Source organism: Octodon degus, unplaced genomic scaffold (genome assembly GCF_000260255.1).
Source record: "Octodon degus isolate 3935 unplaced genomic scaffold, OctDeg1.0 scaffold00007, whole genome shotgun sequence".
NCBI lineage: Eukaryota > Metazoa > Chordata > Mammalia > Rodentia > Octodontidae > Octodon > Octodon degus.
Genome location: NW_004524583.1, coordinates 33,506,732 through 33,522,376, shown reverse-complemented (window position 1 = coordinate 33,522,376; position 15,645 = coordinate 33,506,732). Strand labels below are relative to the sequence as shown.

Here is a 15,645-nt window from a genome sequence, read left to right as displayed (position 1 = left end):
TCTTTTTAGTCGCAAATAAAAAAAGGAAAAGAGGCCCTCCACGGTGTTGGGAAAACGGCGCTCGGGTTTCAGCTGTCTGCCCCTGGGGTCTGCCTGGTACCACCCACCAGAGAGGACGTGCCATGCGGCTTCCCACGATGATGCTGAGCAACCTGACAGGAACCTGGAAACCTGGCAGGCACAAAGGCCATGTGCCAGAGGGCTCAGCCTCTCCGTAGTCCTTCCCTGTGATCTTGATTTAAAAATCAACAATTCCAAGTACAAAGTAAGGTAATAAGCTCAAGTTACATGGAACACAGCAGTTCTGCTCACCAAGATTCAAAACCAGATCAGGTGCAGGGGGAGAGGGGTGGGGTGGTGGCGGGGAATCAAAATAATACAGCACAAAGAGGTGGGAAAGAAGAAGGGGAGGCACTGAGAAAAGCCCTCACAATTGAATAAAACACATTATGGAACAGATACGTTCCTTGAAACTGATGAATATTTGAACTTGGGTCTTTAAGACTAAAAGAAATCAGCTTACCAAACAAAGACAAGTGTTTCGAGTATCACTGAGCCTTGTGTTTGACAATGTGCTCCAGAACTGTGGCGCTAAATAGGCTTTGATGAGAACAAGGTGTGGGATCTTCAGCTAGCATGTAATCAGGACACAGCATATTTAAAAAGCAATAAAAATAAAATTACGAACACAAGAGAAAAGGGCTCATGCTATATATAGCCCATGAATCTCACTGGCTTTATCATGAAAGTTTATTATTTTAATCCTAGTACAATCAGCTACTGGTTACATACAGTAAAAAACAAAACCAGCCACAAAGCAGTGATGAGAGAGTCTGTGACACTGTAGAGAGGAGGAAAGAGTCTCTGTCGGAATCCTCCAGCGAACCCCCACCTGACTTCAGCGGTCAGGCTAGCACTCCCTCCCTCCCAAAGTAGTTAAAAAGAAAAATTAAATGTCTTGCTTGAGTATCGCAAGATCTAATACCTCTTGGGGACACTGGAAAACTTTTAAAAACTAAAGCAGTCGAAACAAAACAAAAGTGAAACGTGAAGGCAAGGTGACACACAAGAAGCTCCACAAGGCCTTGGCTTCTGATCACCTCAGAGCGAACCACCTGGAAAGAAAAGAAATGCTGGTCAACCAGGCAGGTGCGGGCACGAAGCTCAGCAGCCCTCATATCATATGACGCTATTCCTGCCCAAATTTATAGAATCCAAGCTTCAGACATCTTGTATTTTTAAAAATGAACCAGGTTATAGAACCATTACTTTTCTGTACAATAGAGTACTTTTCTTTTACTCTGTTGTAAATGTTGGCAACACATACTGTTTCAAAACTAGAAAACATTTCTAGCAAAGCATGCTGTCTTCTTTATCTTAAAACCTCTGTAGTAACCACATAGTAAGCTACTTACTCTTTCCTTAGAAGAACAATGACTCCATTCAAAAACTAATCTCATATATATTTGGTTCGATTGAGAGCTTTTTCAGCCAAGTGTCCGCTTTCATCTGTGATCTTCTCCCAGTCAGTCTGTCCAACCACAAAACCTATGGCCCTTTTCCTATCTGCGTCCTTCTTTTCTTCTAGGTCTGCCCACCTCACCTAAAGAGAACACAGAATTAGACTAGGTTGTAGGGGGAAAGGAAAAGAAAAGGAAGCTCCTCCTCCATCTCTGGATCATTCAAGGGGCAGAATGACAAATTTGAAACTACAAGCTTAAAAAAAAAGTTAATCTGAGAAAATTAGAGAAAGTCATATTCACTGGAAACATTAATGAAAAAGAAATGCAAAAACATGATGTATACAGGTAAAGAAATGATGTTCAATCTCATTCTTAAAGAAATACTGAGTCCCCCTTCCCCCATCATACTGTCACATTAAAAAAATTGATTGATAGTGTTGCAGTGTAAGAAATGGAAAAATAAGGATCTTCTTACATTGGACAAACTGGTATAGCCTTTCTGGAAAATAATCTTTTTTTTTTTTTTTTTTTTTTTGCCAAACCAGGAATTGAACTCAGGGCCTTGTGCTTGCCAGGCAAGCACTCATTCTATTGAGCCATCTCCCCGGCCCTGGAAAATAATCTTATAGTATCCGCCATTCAGAATGGTAAATTATATTCTGTGACCTTGCAGCCCTGACGCAAAAAAGTCACCCTAGAGATATGTTTGCACAAGAATTCAAAATAAACACACTGCGACTTTCTGCGCAGTGTCTGTACTAACAATAGAATGCGAGGAGCACAGCACAGCACAGGGCTGGCGACTTGTGTGCCCAGCAAGCACACACGTGGAAGTCCTTAGAGAGGCCGGCAGGCCTGTCGGGCTGTGAAGCTCAAGGTGAAGGAGCTGAGGAAGCCTGCGCAGCAGAGCACGCAGCACAGCTCAGGGAGAGCACTTGCCCGAGATGTGCAAGGCCTTGGGTTCAATCCTGAGGACACCCATCTCCACCAGAAAGAAAAAGATATCTAAATCTAAGGCTTTTATTGAATTCAGTATCTATGTGGACAACCCAGCCAACGTCCTGGTTTCACTCTGTTCCCTTTCAGAGTAAAGCTCCCTGAAAACGCTGCCCAGACTTGTGCGTTCCCCGTCGCCCACTCGTGCTTCAGTCGGCTCCGTGTGGGCCTGTCTCGCTGCTTCCGCACACTCCAGCCTCCAGCCACCTCCACACTGCCCACACTAATGGCCTTGCTCGCTCCCAACTTGTGTTTCTGCACCACTTAAACACTGTCTATTTTTTCTTTATGAACACCTCTTTTCTGAACTTCTGTGTTCTAGAGTCCTATATCTTTTTTCTATTTATACTCTTTCCTTTCGCTAAATCATTTCGTCTCATGGTTTAAATAACATTCTTTTGTTTATTATCTTAGTGTGATCTCTCCCATGCATTTTGTATTTGTAAATTCAACAGCCACTGTAACATCTTCTAACTGGTCTTTGAGTAAACTCAAATTTATGACTCCCTTAGATTTTTCTCTTCTGGCAAGTGACACTACAGACACACAGTGTCCTGCTCAGAACCCCAAAGTATCACCTGTTCACTACCCTCGGGCACTGCACATAACGTACACTGTGGAGTCCTACAGACCCTCTGCCACATCTTAGCTCTGTACCTCTTCTGCCCTGACAAAAATGTCACAAATGACTATGTCCAAGTCCTTCAAGGGTGACAGCATACTAGTCATATGAGGTTCTGGGTTCCATTTTTAAAGTTACTTTTATATTTTTAGCTATAGTTTGTGGGCCCGGAGAGATAGCTCAGTAGAATACGAGCTTGCCTGGTAAGCACAAGGACCTGAGTTCAATCCCCGGCTCCACCAAAAAAAAAAAAAAAAAAAAAAAAAAAAAAAAAGTGTGTAACAGGAATGATTTTTTAAAAATAAATAAAACAATAAGGTATAAATTCCTGGGCCAGGGGCCGGGGAGATGGCTCAGTGGAATAAGTGCTTCACTGGCAAGCGCAAGGGCCTGAATTCAATCCCTGGTTCTATAAATCAATCAATCAATCAATCAATCAATCAATCAATCCCTGGGCCAGGCAGATAGCTCAGCAGAAAAAGTGCTTGCCTGGCAAGTGCAACGTCCTGAGTTCAATCCCCGGGACTGCAAAAAACAAAAACAAAAACCCCCCACTCAGTTCCCTAAAAAAGCACTCATACGCTTCTTCACCTATATCTGTCCAAAACCAGATGCCCTACAGGCCTCCGCTGGCTGGTCACCACCCCCAGGCTCTCACTTACCCTCTTCTTTCCGGGCTCAGAAGCACGAGTTTCGTAATCGTCAGGGAGCTGAAGGTAATCCTCCATTCTGCTGGCAATTGCCTCCCAGTCCCGTTTTCTTTTAGCACCAGTCCTCAAGCCATCCAACTTGTCTGAAGGACAAACACAGAGCCGAAGCATTAAGGATGAGTGTAAATCTGCACGCGACACACAAAAAGGGAAAGGACGGCTGGCACCCTTCCGGAGGGCACATCCACATTTCTGAAGGCAGCGTCCTGTAGACCTGAACTGTCTTCAGGACGGAGGGCGTCAAGCTCTGCGCCATTTCCACTGTCTGGTGTTCAGATGGCCACTTGCTTCCCTATGCCATGATGTTGATTTAAGTCACAAATACGGGCAAAGCAACAAAAGCTGTCTGGCTCCTAATTTCCTTGTCTTCCCAATTTCCCCAAATCACCTTTCACATTCTGAAGGAAAATGCCATTTTTTTCCCTAAAGACAACTGCTTCCTTTTTGTCTTCAACACAGTACCACTCACGTGTGATTCTGTGTCAGATGAAAAGGAGGTAGTACCAAGAGCTTAAGGAGCCAAAGTAATGTTTAAGGCGGTTTACGAGGAGCACTTTGCTAGGCTCTGGGCTGCTGTGTGAGTCCTCTCCATGAGGTAGCGCTCGTGCACACGTGACAGCATCAGAGCACCTCTTTCTCTGGATATTACATGAAATACTGGTGACAGTGCTGAGGCCCAGGGCTAATCAGCAAAGTATCCAAATCTAGTATTGCTTTCTGAACCCTGATCATGAGATATGAAGTTAGGTGTCTTAAAGAACACACAATAAAAATGTGTTGTTGTTTTTTATTGGTTAATATTAATTTTGAATACAGGTGGAATATTTTGCACTCTACACATTTTTGGCTGTACAGGAGCACTGAGCTTCTGAGCCATCTGAAGTTACACAAACACTATTCCTACAGCAGAGCAAGAGGGAAGCCTTAACTCAGGAACACAAAATACCACACTTCACTGAACTCCACACTAGGTGAGGAGTGTAAATCACAAGGATCTTTAAGGCACCACATGAAGGGAACTGAGATGAAAGTGCAATGGAACCGGTGGTAAGGAGGTGAGTGTTACACTTCAAGTATCATAAGCTTCACACACAACTAACTATACAAGCTTTAAAAACCTGAAAGATTTTTGCATAACTGGCAAAGCGTTTAGTTCCAAAACATCTCTCTCCCATAAAAACAATGACCATTGAAAACTCAGTAGTAAGGCACATGATGACACTTTACACAACTCAAAATCTCATCATTTTGACAACATTTTCACATGGATGCCTTCCGCAGAAACGGTCTTCTGCCTCCTCTGTAAGTCACACACGACCCAAGGGCCGTGCATGAGCTGCAGCGCACACCATCTGCAAGCAGCCAGGTCCTGCCTGGACAGGAGTGACCCCAGGCACTGAAAGACCAACAGGTCCCGAAGCAATAAAACTGCTTCAGTTCAGCGGTGTACAGTATTACCAGAGAAGTAGGAAGCTTCAGCACTGAGGTAGTAACAGACCTCAATGGATTTCCAAACTTAATACAATCAACTGACATTAACATATTCAAGGGAAAAATTTCACACTTCAATTCCAAGAATAGAACATGGCCAGGCAGCAATGTACACGGGCAGCCTGAAAACTACAAGAATCTTTTTTTCATACTCTGGGTATTTGACAGGACTTACACGCCAGGTGGTCCTATATTTGCAATTTGGAAGTCCAGAAATATATGTATTTCTAGTCTGAGCCCCCTTGTTTGAAATATTTAAAATTTTATTGTGCAAGCATGTTTAAAGTTTCTTTCTTAGGATTGAAGAAAAGCACACAGCTCTTTCACACGGCACACTGGAAACCCAACTACACATATGGATGGCGGAGGGAGAGGCAAGAGGGTTCCGGGGCATCAACTACAGAAGGAAGCCTGGTGTCCAGTGCATTCACACTAATGGTTTCAGAGGTCTGAGTTTCAAAAGATGAAGTTTTAAGAAGAAACTTTAAGTCCAACTTAGTTGGTCACAGAATTTCAATCTTTAAAACAATATATATTGTTATAACACAATTGAAAAAAAAATCTTAAGGTACATCTGTGTATTTCTTAAGTGTCAATACAACTTCTGAAAATCTGTCAAGGGAACACGCTGGGCTGTGCACCTGCACAAGCAACAGTCACGTTCGAACTGAAGAGACCAGATCTTTATGTGCACGAAGCCAGGGCACAGCAAGTACAAACGACACTGAGGTGGGGGAGCGAAAGCACTTTATATGAAGAGGCCAAAGTTGGGATGATAACAGTCTCAAAAACTGTAGTTCTTACAGGTTGAGAAACTCAAATTGTGTAACTTTACTGCTCATGCAGCATCAGACATAATGTGCAATGCCCACCCTTGTCCAGGATCTGATGGACCAGCTGGAAGGAGCCCGCAGGCATGACTAGGATGACATCAGGCCGCCTGCAAAAATTCGGTGACACTGGTGCCAGATATAGCTCAGGCCTGTTCACAATGACTATAAAATATTGCATCCAATTTAACATTCAGACACAGTCTAAACTATATAATGAACACAGATCAAGAATCTGCAATGAGCCCTATCCAACTGCTTAAAAGATGGAGTATTTTCTTACTACCAGATTCATTTGTGAATCAAAACTCCTCAGTTCCAGATTTGGCTCTGCTGAATACTCTGGTAGTGATACTGCCAGAGCTTAATGTTTCCACTCAGCATAATCATGGTATCAAGAGTGACCTAAGAAAGTTGGTAGAGTACTCAGAAAAAGAAACTGCACGTCATGGAAAAACAGATTAAATGTTATAGGGAAAGCATAAGTTAGTTCTCAGATGAAGAATCTCATAAATTAGAGAAAGGAACTTTTTCAGTTGGCTCAGTGGATCAAACTCAGAGTGAGCACTTTCAAGAGACTTCCCCCTCAACTTGTCTTCTGTCACAGCTGCACCAGCTCTCAGGACACTGCGTACTGCGGTGCAGAATTCCAGTTCTGATACAAAACACTGTCGTCATGCTTACTAAAAACAAGCAAAAGCTCAACTGCTGACATATGAGTATTTTCTTGCCTCAGTACTAGATCTTCAGCACTTTTACGTGAAAGATTTATGTTAAAACGCCATCTCTGCAATTTATCATGTAGCACCATCTGTAGAGAGGACAGATTTGTGTACTATGTACTTCCTGGTGGTAGACAAGCCAGACTTTTTTCAGAAATTAATGTCAATATCAACATCCTATTTTCTTGAATAGTTATCAGAACTAAATTCCAGTTTTTTTCCTTGGAATCCAGAAGGGAAGCAGAAAATGGACCAGGCTCCTGAACATATATCACACAGTACCTCTGATGAATATCTGCTTAGTTATAATATTTATCACTTATGCAATTGTCTATTTTCATTTGTTCTCTTTGCCCAAGGGGACAATATTATTTAGAGAATGAGAGGAAAGAAATCAAAGTCTTACAGGTTATTTAAAAAGTACAGAGCTTTAAACAGAATCAATCTAATGTCAAAATAAGAACTAAAGCAGTTTTATTTAAAAAAAGGAATCTGTGGTTATTATTCTACATATTAATCGTATGTATGTATCTATGCATTTTAAGTTTTATTTTAGTATTTAGTATTTGTAGACAGGGTCTTGTTTTGTAGTCCAGGCTAGCCTGGAGCTCACTATGTAGCTCAGGTGGGCCTCAAACTCATGGTGATCCTCCTGCCTCAGCTTGCTGAGTGCTGGGATTACAGGTGTGCGCCACCACATCCGGCATTTAATTGTACTTAAAGACACAAGTGCTTACAGTCTAGGGAAGAAGATAGTTGGTTATTTAGATTTCTCACAGAGGGACAATAGTAAAATAATATGACAATAAGTCATCTATATGCATACACACATTTTTTGAGACATAGTCTGACTTCATAATCAATGCCGAACCTAAACTTGTTGCTCAGGCTGGTCTCAAACTTGTGATCCTCCTGCTCACCCTCCCAGGTGCTGGGATCGCAGGAACGCAATGCCATGTCTGGCTAACCACATGTAATTTTCACTTGACATATACTCAACAAGCTGCTTAAGACTTCGGGCAAGATGGAAGGCATAAACCAAGCAATCTGTGTGTAAACTGCACTCTCCTGGGATGTCAGCAACACAAGGTGTCCTACGTAATGCAGATCTGAGCGATGTGCTCTGCTCTACGACCTGGACATGTTCAGATGGTGACTTCCGCTGTGGAGCACCAGCACGATCCCAGGACAAGAAGCACAGACACCGACAGTTTCGAACACCGGAAGGCCTTTGTACATCAAAAAGCCTCTATCACATTTTGTTAGATTTTTATTGATATACCTTAAGATGCTAAGTTGTTCACGTGAAGTAAAAAACTTTTAAAACACTTCGCAGTATCACCATGAAATACTGTAGGAATCTATTCAATACATACGTTTTTACTTGATGAATACCTTCATATTAAACAACTCCAAAATTTAGTTTAGACATCATTTTAAGTTTTGTTGTTTTTTTTTTTTTTTTGTACCAGGGATCCAACCCAGGACCTTGCGTTTGCCAGGCAGGCACTCACATTGCTGAGCTATCTCCCCAGCTAATTGGTTAACCTTGTAAAGTGGCACTAAAGACAACTTGAGGGAAATTTCAAGAAATTTCATAAAACAGCCTCTTCAAAAATCTAAATTATGTACCTACTTCATTCTGCCCAAATCTTTGGTTTTTTTTGGTGGAACCGGGGAACGGGGAGTGTCCAAATCTTTATAAGAAAACTATCTTTTAATTATTTTAAAATATTTTTATGTAAAAATATTTTTAAAGGGGCACCGAAACACAGGCATGTGGTACTGAGCACTGGATTGGCCACTGACGGAGGTAAGGTTGACTGCGATTTTTTTTTGTGGTACCAGGGATCAAACTCAGGACCTTGTGCATGCCAGTCAGGTGCTTATGCCACCAAGCGTCTCCTCGGCCCCCAAAATATCTTTATATGTATAACCATTATCCAAAATATTCACAAACAGATCAACGTTGGACTGCAGTTAAATATTCTTTAAGAAAATAAATGGTACCAGCATCAGTATTTCTGATTACTATAAAAAAAGAATGTCAGACATGACAGTACTTTGCTTACCAAATATGTTTATTTATTCTAAGTGGTAATGAAATCCGTGTTTTAAAAACACTCTGCTTTTTACTCGGTCACAAGAGCTAACTAAACCAAGAGCTAATGAAACAAGACTGGTGGATATCAGGTAGGCCAAAACTCCTGGCGTAGGCAATACTTGTGAGAAATTTGTTCTTCTTACAGCAGAAAGCGCTATGAGCATTACCATCAGGTATCACATAGAAAAACAGGAAAAAGGCAATACCCACCTAGCTTTGCCTCAGATGTGTCCATCTCCCATTTGCTTTTCGGAATGTAACCCTAAATCGTACACAGAGAGAAGCTCGAAGGGTTAGAAAGAGACACATACATGCATAACACTTTTGAACTGGAAAAGCATTAAAACTGGGAATGGATTCAGTTTCCACCCACTAATTATAAGTATACCCTCAGGGAAAACACAATCTTATTGTTGAAGAGGCTAAATGACCAAATTCACCAAGCTTGACTGCACAGATTTCAGAGTTGTCACTTCAGGATAGTATCAAGAAGGCGCTGTGAGGTCGCTACAGTTCGGGACTCACAATTGTATTCTGAACAGCGGCTGACTAGCAATTATGATAAGAATGTACGATAGTTACTGTGCCAATGCTAATAGCATTCAGAGATCTGAGAATTCACAGCACTAGCTGGTAATTTTCTAAATACAATTGCTATTCATAAGTGGCTGTAGTCACGAGGTCCAAAATGTGTTCTTCAAGACAGCTACTTGAGAGTCAGTGCCATTTTAAGTAATCAAAAGAAAAAAGAACTAGTATCACTGAACCCAACTGCCCAATTATAAAATTCAAGTTCACTAAAAAATGACTCAATCCATGTACCAGTTAGATCTTACAAAGGCTAATTTTATTGAATCAATTTCAAAGCATTTCTCTTTTATCAGTATATGAGATTATTATTCTTGAGGTCTTTTAAAATCATGTTTTAGTCTTTTAAAATATGAAAAACCAGAAATCTCCACAGGCAATTTAACATCTTAGACTTCATAAGATAAATGAGTAGTTTATTTCAAACAAATTCCCAAAACATCTTCCAGTTTTCCAATGTGCCTACTACACTATGTAGTAATCCCAGTTACTCATTGAGCAAGTCTATGCTTTTCCCATGAGATTTATCATGATTCCCACTTTCCTTTATTTGGATTTCACTTTTTTAGACCCTACCACAGAGAACATTTAATACTAGGACCCAGTAAACAGAACAGATACCACTTCTTTTTAGCATCTTCTTTTGCGAATCACTGTATCTACACTATTGAAAATGTCTGAGTTGACAGGACAGACTGACACACAGCTGAGTCAGAAAGCACGTTAGGATCCCGTTACAAAAGCGTCTATGGAAGAGTTTACTTGAGTAGCATCATTCATACCCCAGGAAACCTATGGGCTTTATACATTCCTAGTTTTTTGAGTCAGAATCAATTCAATTTCACCTTAGTAAATCAGGTTATAAAATTATATCATTCTCCCATATACAAACCAATACAAAGCTATGCTGAAGTGATGGTACTAAAAGGACTGAAGAAACTTGTACAAGTGACATCTCAAAAATCACCTGAAAACATTAAACATTGCTGGAATATTTATAAACTCTAAATTATACCCACTAGGTTCACTGAACAGTGAAGAAGACAAACTGTCACACCAATGATCCCATAAAAAGGATCGTCTTAACCAAGAAATGTTTGGATTTCTCCCAGTTGGATTAATCAGCAAAGAATAGAAAATACAGTTTAGTGGAAATTCTGTTAAAAGGGTCTCAGTGACATGGTACTTGCTCTTAACTCATTGGTTAATATTTGCCAAGAAACTTTTACTCTTGGGATGGACACCAATAGTAGAAGACCTGGATTCTGTTCTTTGAATGAATTAAGAGAAGTTTTAGAATATAAAGATAAGCAAACAAGTGTATTCATTTCCCCCTGCTGAAACCATCTGTTTTTTCCTTAAAACTTTATCATCTTCCCACTGCTTAAAGTGGTAATACACCTGGAAATAAAAGATAGTTCAGCAGGGTAAAATTCTAAGGCTTCCTTGTTGTATCACTGATGTAAAAATACAGCATTAGTATATTTCACTTTAAAAATTAATAGTACATTCAATGAACAACTTCAAGTTTTGACCTATACCTAAGCAAGTGAGATGCTGTGAGCTGTATCCTAAAATAAAATCTCCACAAAGACTGAGTTTTAGAAAGCTAGTACATAACACTAGATTCTCAGGGTTACTTTCTAGCATACACGCTACAAGTAGCTAGAGAGGCTAAGTATATTACAGAACAGCGTGGAGCAGTAAGTGAATTACCTACTACATTTTAGATCACTCATGTCAAAATGCAAACAAGAAAAATAAACTTGGTTTAAAGGATAAAAAAGAAACATATTGAGACTCAAATGCCATGAATTTTAAAGCTTACTTTTTAATCCACATTTAAAATCTAGGAATGCAAGAGCTGACACCATCTCTATATAAACAACTTCTATCCAGAGTTGTCTGTATCACACATGGGACCATTCCTTGAGGACTTTGTATACTCTGGGGTAGGAATCAAGGTTCTCGATTTGTACATTTCCAGAGGAGTATGGGAAGAGACATTAGCAGGAACTGAATGAAGTACTAAATAAACCAAATATTCTGGATTTTAAAAGTAACACTATCCCAAACATTGCTAATTTCTGTACCTCATCAGTCAACACTGACGTCATGATAACTTTAGGTCGCATTTTCTTGACGGATAGGAAGAGGCAAACACTTCTACAGAGATGTGACCGGAGCATTTACAGGGGTACACAGGAATTTGGAACTCACAAAGGCTTTGACTCAGCCTAAGCAAAGCCCACTGCCTATACAGTCAAGTAATTTTCCCCATCACTGAACAGCATAAAATGTAGAACAAATCCAGCAGCCAGTGGCAAACAGTCTGTCTCCTCACTAAGTTTTTCTGCCTCAATTGGCAGAGACTCCAAATTTGGAGATCTGTAGCAAAGAAGAGACAATTATGCGCATGCTGGGTGGGTGGTGCCACATCCCTGCTGGAATGTAAGAATGTTTTTTCATATGTAACTGAGTCTCTTTAAAAATACACTTTAAAACTAGCCACAAGTGTAAGTTTCTTAGCACTCTGTTCAACATTATAGGGCTCTTTTTTGGTCTAAAGAAAAATAAAAAGCATCCAAAAGCTCCTCAAAAATGCTTTCACCATTATAATGTGCATATTAACAATAGTAATCTGACCACAGATCTCACTCTAAACCCTAGTTAAGAATTCTGATGAAAAGACACTTTGTTCAAAGTGGTTGGTCTGTCTCCTACCAGTTCGCTTTCCTCTTCCTCTGCATCTTTCTTTTCTTCCTTCTGTTCTTCAATATTTGCATCAAAGTCTTCCATCTCTACCTACAACATGCCAATAATCACTTTTTTTTAAGAGAGTTAACATTTAGGAAAGTGCTGAATCAGAATCACTAAGATCTGGAATGATTTCCCCGCCCCGAGCCAGGAAGCAGACTCATGTATGGTATAATGGTTACTTATTTTTACAGATTACACAATTTTTCACATTCTAATTTTGAAACAGAACTGATTAAAAAAACCCTATGATATTGTGCTCTGTAGTTTTACCAGGATATCTATCTTTTTAACTCCCTATGTAATGCTTTATTCTAAGTAGATCATTATCTGTTTTCAATATTTTTATGGATTCCTAAGATTTCTCCTTAAAACTTTTTTTTTTTTTTTTTTTGTATTTTTTAGGGAAGGGTCTAAAGGGTCTAGATCAGACTTGACTCATAGTGATCTGCCTGTTGACAGCCTCCCAAGAGCTGGGATTACAGGCACACGCCACCACACCCAGCCTCAGCTACAGTCTCAGTGAGCCCTGGAGGCGGGGCCAGCATGGCAGGCCCAGGGATTGAAGCCCTGGCCCCCATGCCTTGCCTCTTTAATCCACTGAGCTATATGGTCAGCCCTCTCTTTAATGGTCAGCCCTCTCTTTAAAACCTTTATTTATTTATTTTTCTCATAATTTTATTGATAAACAAATAGCAATGAGACAGTTTTAAATCAAATTGGTAGGACAGTTTCAATAATCAACACATTGCATACATTCTTCCTAGTGGTTAATTGCTGTACAAGATGCGGACATGATATCCTATTTAGAAACACCATTAGAACAAAACACTCTATTCATTAAGAGAATGTAACTATATATCTATCCTAACCACTTTGAATACACAGATACAAAATGGACATTCATCTGTATACCTTTTTTTTGGTTAAGTTCCGTTATTTGAATATTACAGGTGTGTAAACTCAGCAAAATATTCTAAAAGAGTCCAGTAGTTCATAATAGTATTGGGTCTTCCGCTTGACTGGCAGTGTCAGAAATTGTTGACCTGAGTCCCCTTATAGCTCAACATAACAGCATGGCTTTACTTCTTATGTTTCGTTTTTATACTTTTCTGCTGGATGGTTAAGACTTTAAAATCTTTAACAAATATTTTTCTAATCATGTAGAACACACAACTGACTCAAACATTAAACTATGAGAAAAGGTCTAATGACAATGACAGTAGCTTGACCCACAATGGTAACAATACAAATAAAAGGATGTGGATTAGAGGAGCATTTACAGTGTCAAACAGGTAAAACGTGTAACTCACCACATAGTGGAAGGACAGGGTTAAGTGTCTGTAAAAGGGGGATGTTGGTAGGGCCTGAGATAACTGTCAGATTACTGGTTTACTAATCACATCTTTGTGGTTCTAATAAAAAAAAAAAAAAAAAAAACTAACACCAGCAAGATAGCTCAGCAGACTAAGCCTGCTTAAGGACATGCAGGGACAGGGGTTTGATCCCTGTTACCACATGTGGCATCCTTGCCCCCAGGCTCACCGAGCCAGCTGATGAAACCTAGTGTGGTGGTGCACATCTGTAATCCCAGCACTGAGGAGGTTGAAAACAGGAGGATCACTACAAGTCTGAGCTATTTAGTGAGATCCTGTACCAAATACATAAAATTAAAAAATACTAGAAGAGAAACAACACATTTGGATGCATTACATTTTGGTAGGTTGAGCTTCAAGTATACTAAAATAATAAACTTTTTTTGGTTTGAGAATTTAGAAAATGACAGTACAAAGGATTATAAAAATCATCTAGAATTCTTCCACTGAAAATGTTACTCTTTAAGAGTGATATTGAAAAAAAAAAGTTTGGGACCGGAGAGATGGCTCAGTAGGATAAGTGCTTGACTGGCAAACGCAGGGATCTGAGTTCAATCCCCAGTTCCGCCAAAAAAAAAAGTGATATTGCTGCTAGGTCAGTGGAATAAGTGCTTGCTTGGCAAACACAAGGACCTGAGTTTGATCCCTGGTGCCAAGAAAAAGAAAAACAGAGGGACAGAGAGAGAGAGAGAGAGAGAGAGAGAGAGAGAGAGAGAGACAGACAGACAGACAGACAGACACGGACAGAGAGAGTGAGCGCGCGCCTACATTGGTCTCTGTAACCCAAGGGACAGAGCAGTAGCCCAATGAAGAAGCCCAACACAGAGCTTGAAAGGGGCTCTTTGAAGACCCAGTAAGCAGGAAAAGCCAGTGCAGATGGCTGCAAAGTAGGGGACTCACAAGAGCCAAGAGAAAATGTTCTCTTTCTCCTCAAGGAGGTGTGCAGGGGTGCCTGCGGCACATGTGGTGGCAAAATTAAGCAGTAAGAGAAGTGAGAATTTTCTCCTGTCCTGGAAATCACTGGTCAGTCTCCAGAGAAAAGAAGAGGCAGAAGCCACAGGAAATGGGTTGAGGGGTGGCCTGTGGGTTAACTATGTACTAAAACACAGTGACAATACTGAGTACAGGTAACTCTCAGGAGAAGGTCAAATAAAAGGAAAGTACACAAGTGATTACAACTGAAAATCGCTTTTTTATAATAGATTTTCTTCTACCAAATTAGTAACTGACACTAGCAAGTCAGTGAAAATGTGTCAGGAAACAGGACATTAACAGTTCCAATGCAGGGCTGCAGAGACCGCGCGGCGGCATACGCGTCTGCCTGCAGGCTCAAGGTCCTGAGTTCAATCCCAGCACCAAAACCAAACCAAACCAAAACAACCCCGTTCCAATGCATGGATCTCCCTGCAGATTACTTGATAGTCACACCTCAGCCAAGTGACCAATGTCTACGTGATAATAAGGAGATGAAACTGGTGCTGCGCAGATCTTCATGGCGGCGCCGAGGATGCACCGTCACCGACGCCATTCCTGCCAACAACTTAACCTGAACCTGAGCCTGAGGAAACACACAATCCTGAGAAGCCATTTGAAAAAGCAACTGGCCTGATTTTCAGAATTGCTTTGTTTCTCATGACAATGTTTAGCTGAGAAATTGCTTTTTATATTAATGAGCTGAATCCTGAATTTTAAAAGTTGCTATAAAGCACATCACAGGGTCAGCTGGTGAAATCTGAATATAAACTGTTTTAAAAAATCAAGAATTCAGGGGCTGGAGAGATGGCTCAGTGGTCTAAAGCACCTACTTGGAACAAGCTTGACAAAGCATAGGGACCGCAGTTCAATCCCCCAGCACCACATGCCAGCCAGCCCCGCCCCCTGGTGGACTGAGCTGGCCACACACACACACACACACACACACACACACACACACTAAATAAATGTTAAAATAAATAAATAAATAATTTTAAAAAATCAAGAATTCAG

The 15,645-nt window shown here is 40.5% G+C and overlaps 1 protein-coding gene across 3 annotated transcripts in view; it reads right to left on the bottom strand.

Annotated features, from left to right (window-relative positions):
• Positions 1-728: 728 nt before the first annotated feature.
• Positions 729-15,645, bottom strand: part of Ylpm1 (YLP motif containing 1) — a 73,158-nt gene continuing 58,241 nt past the window's right edge. For 2 of the 3 annotated variants that reach the window (XM_023703663.1, XM_004624863.2), the window contains exons 17-21: positions 12,251-12,331; positions 9,149-9,200; positions 3,744-3,874; positions 1,422-1,603; positions 729-1,115 (exon numbers count right to left, since the gene is read on the bottom strand). In XM_023703663.1, coding sequence (XP_023559431.1) covers positions 1,457-1,603; positions 3,744-3,874; positions 9,149-9,200; positions 12,251-12,331 — 411 coding nt within the window. In that variant the 3' untranslated portion in view covers positions 729-1,115; positions 1,422-1,456. Of the gene's footprint in view, positions 1,116-1,421; positions 1,604-3,743; positions 3,875-9,148; positions 9,201-12,250; positions 12,332-15,645 lie in introns of those variants that run through there. The other variant, XM_023703666.1, reaches the window with a different exon arrangement.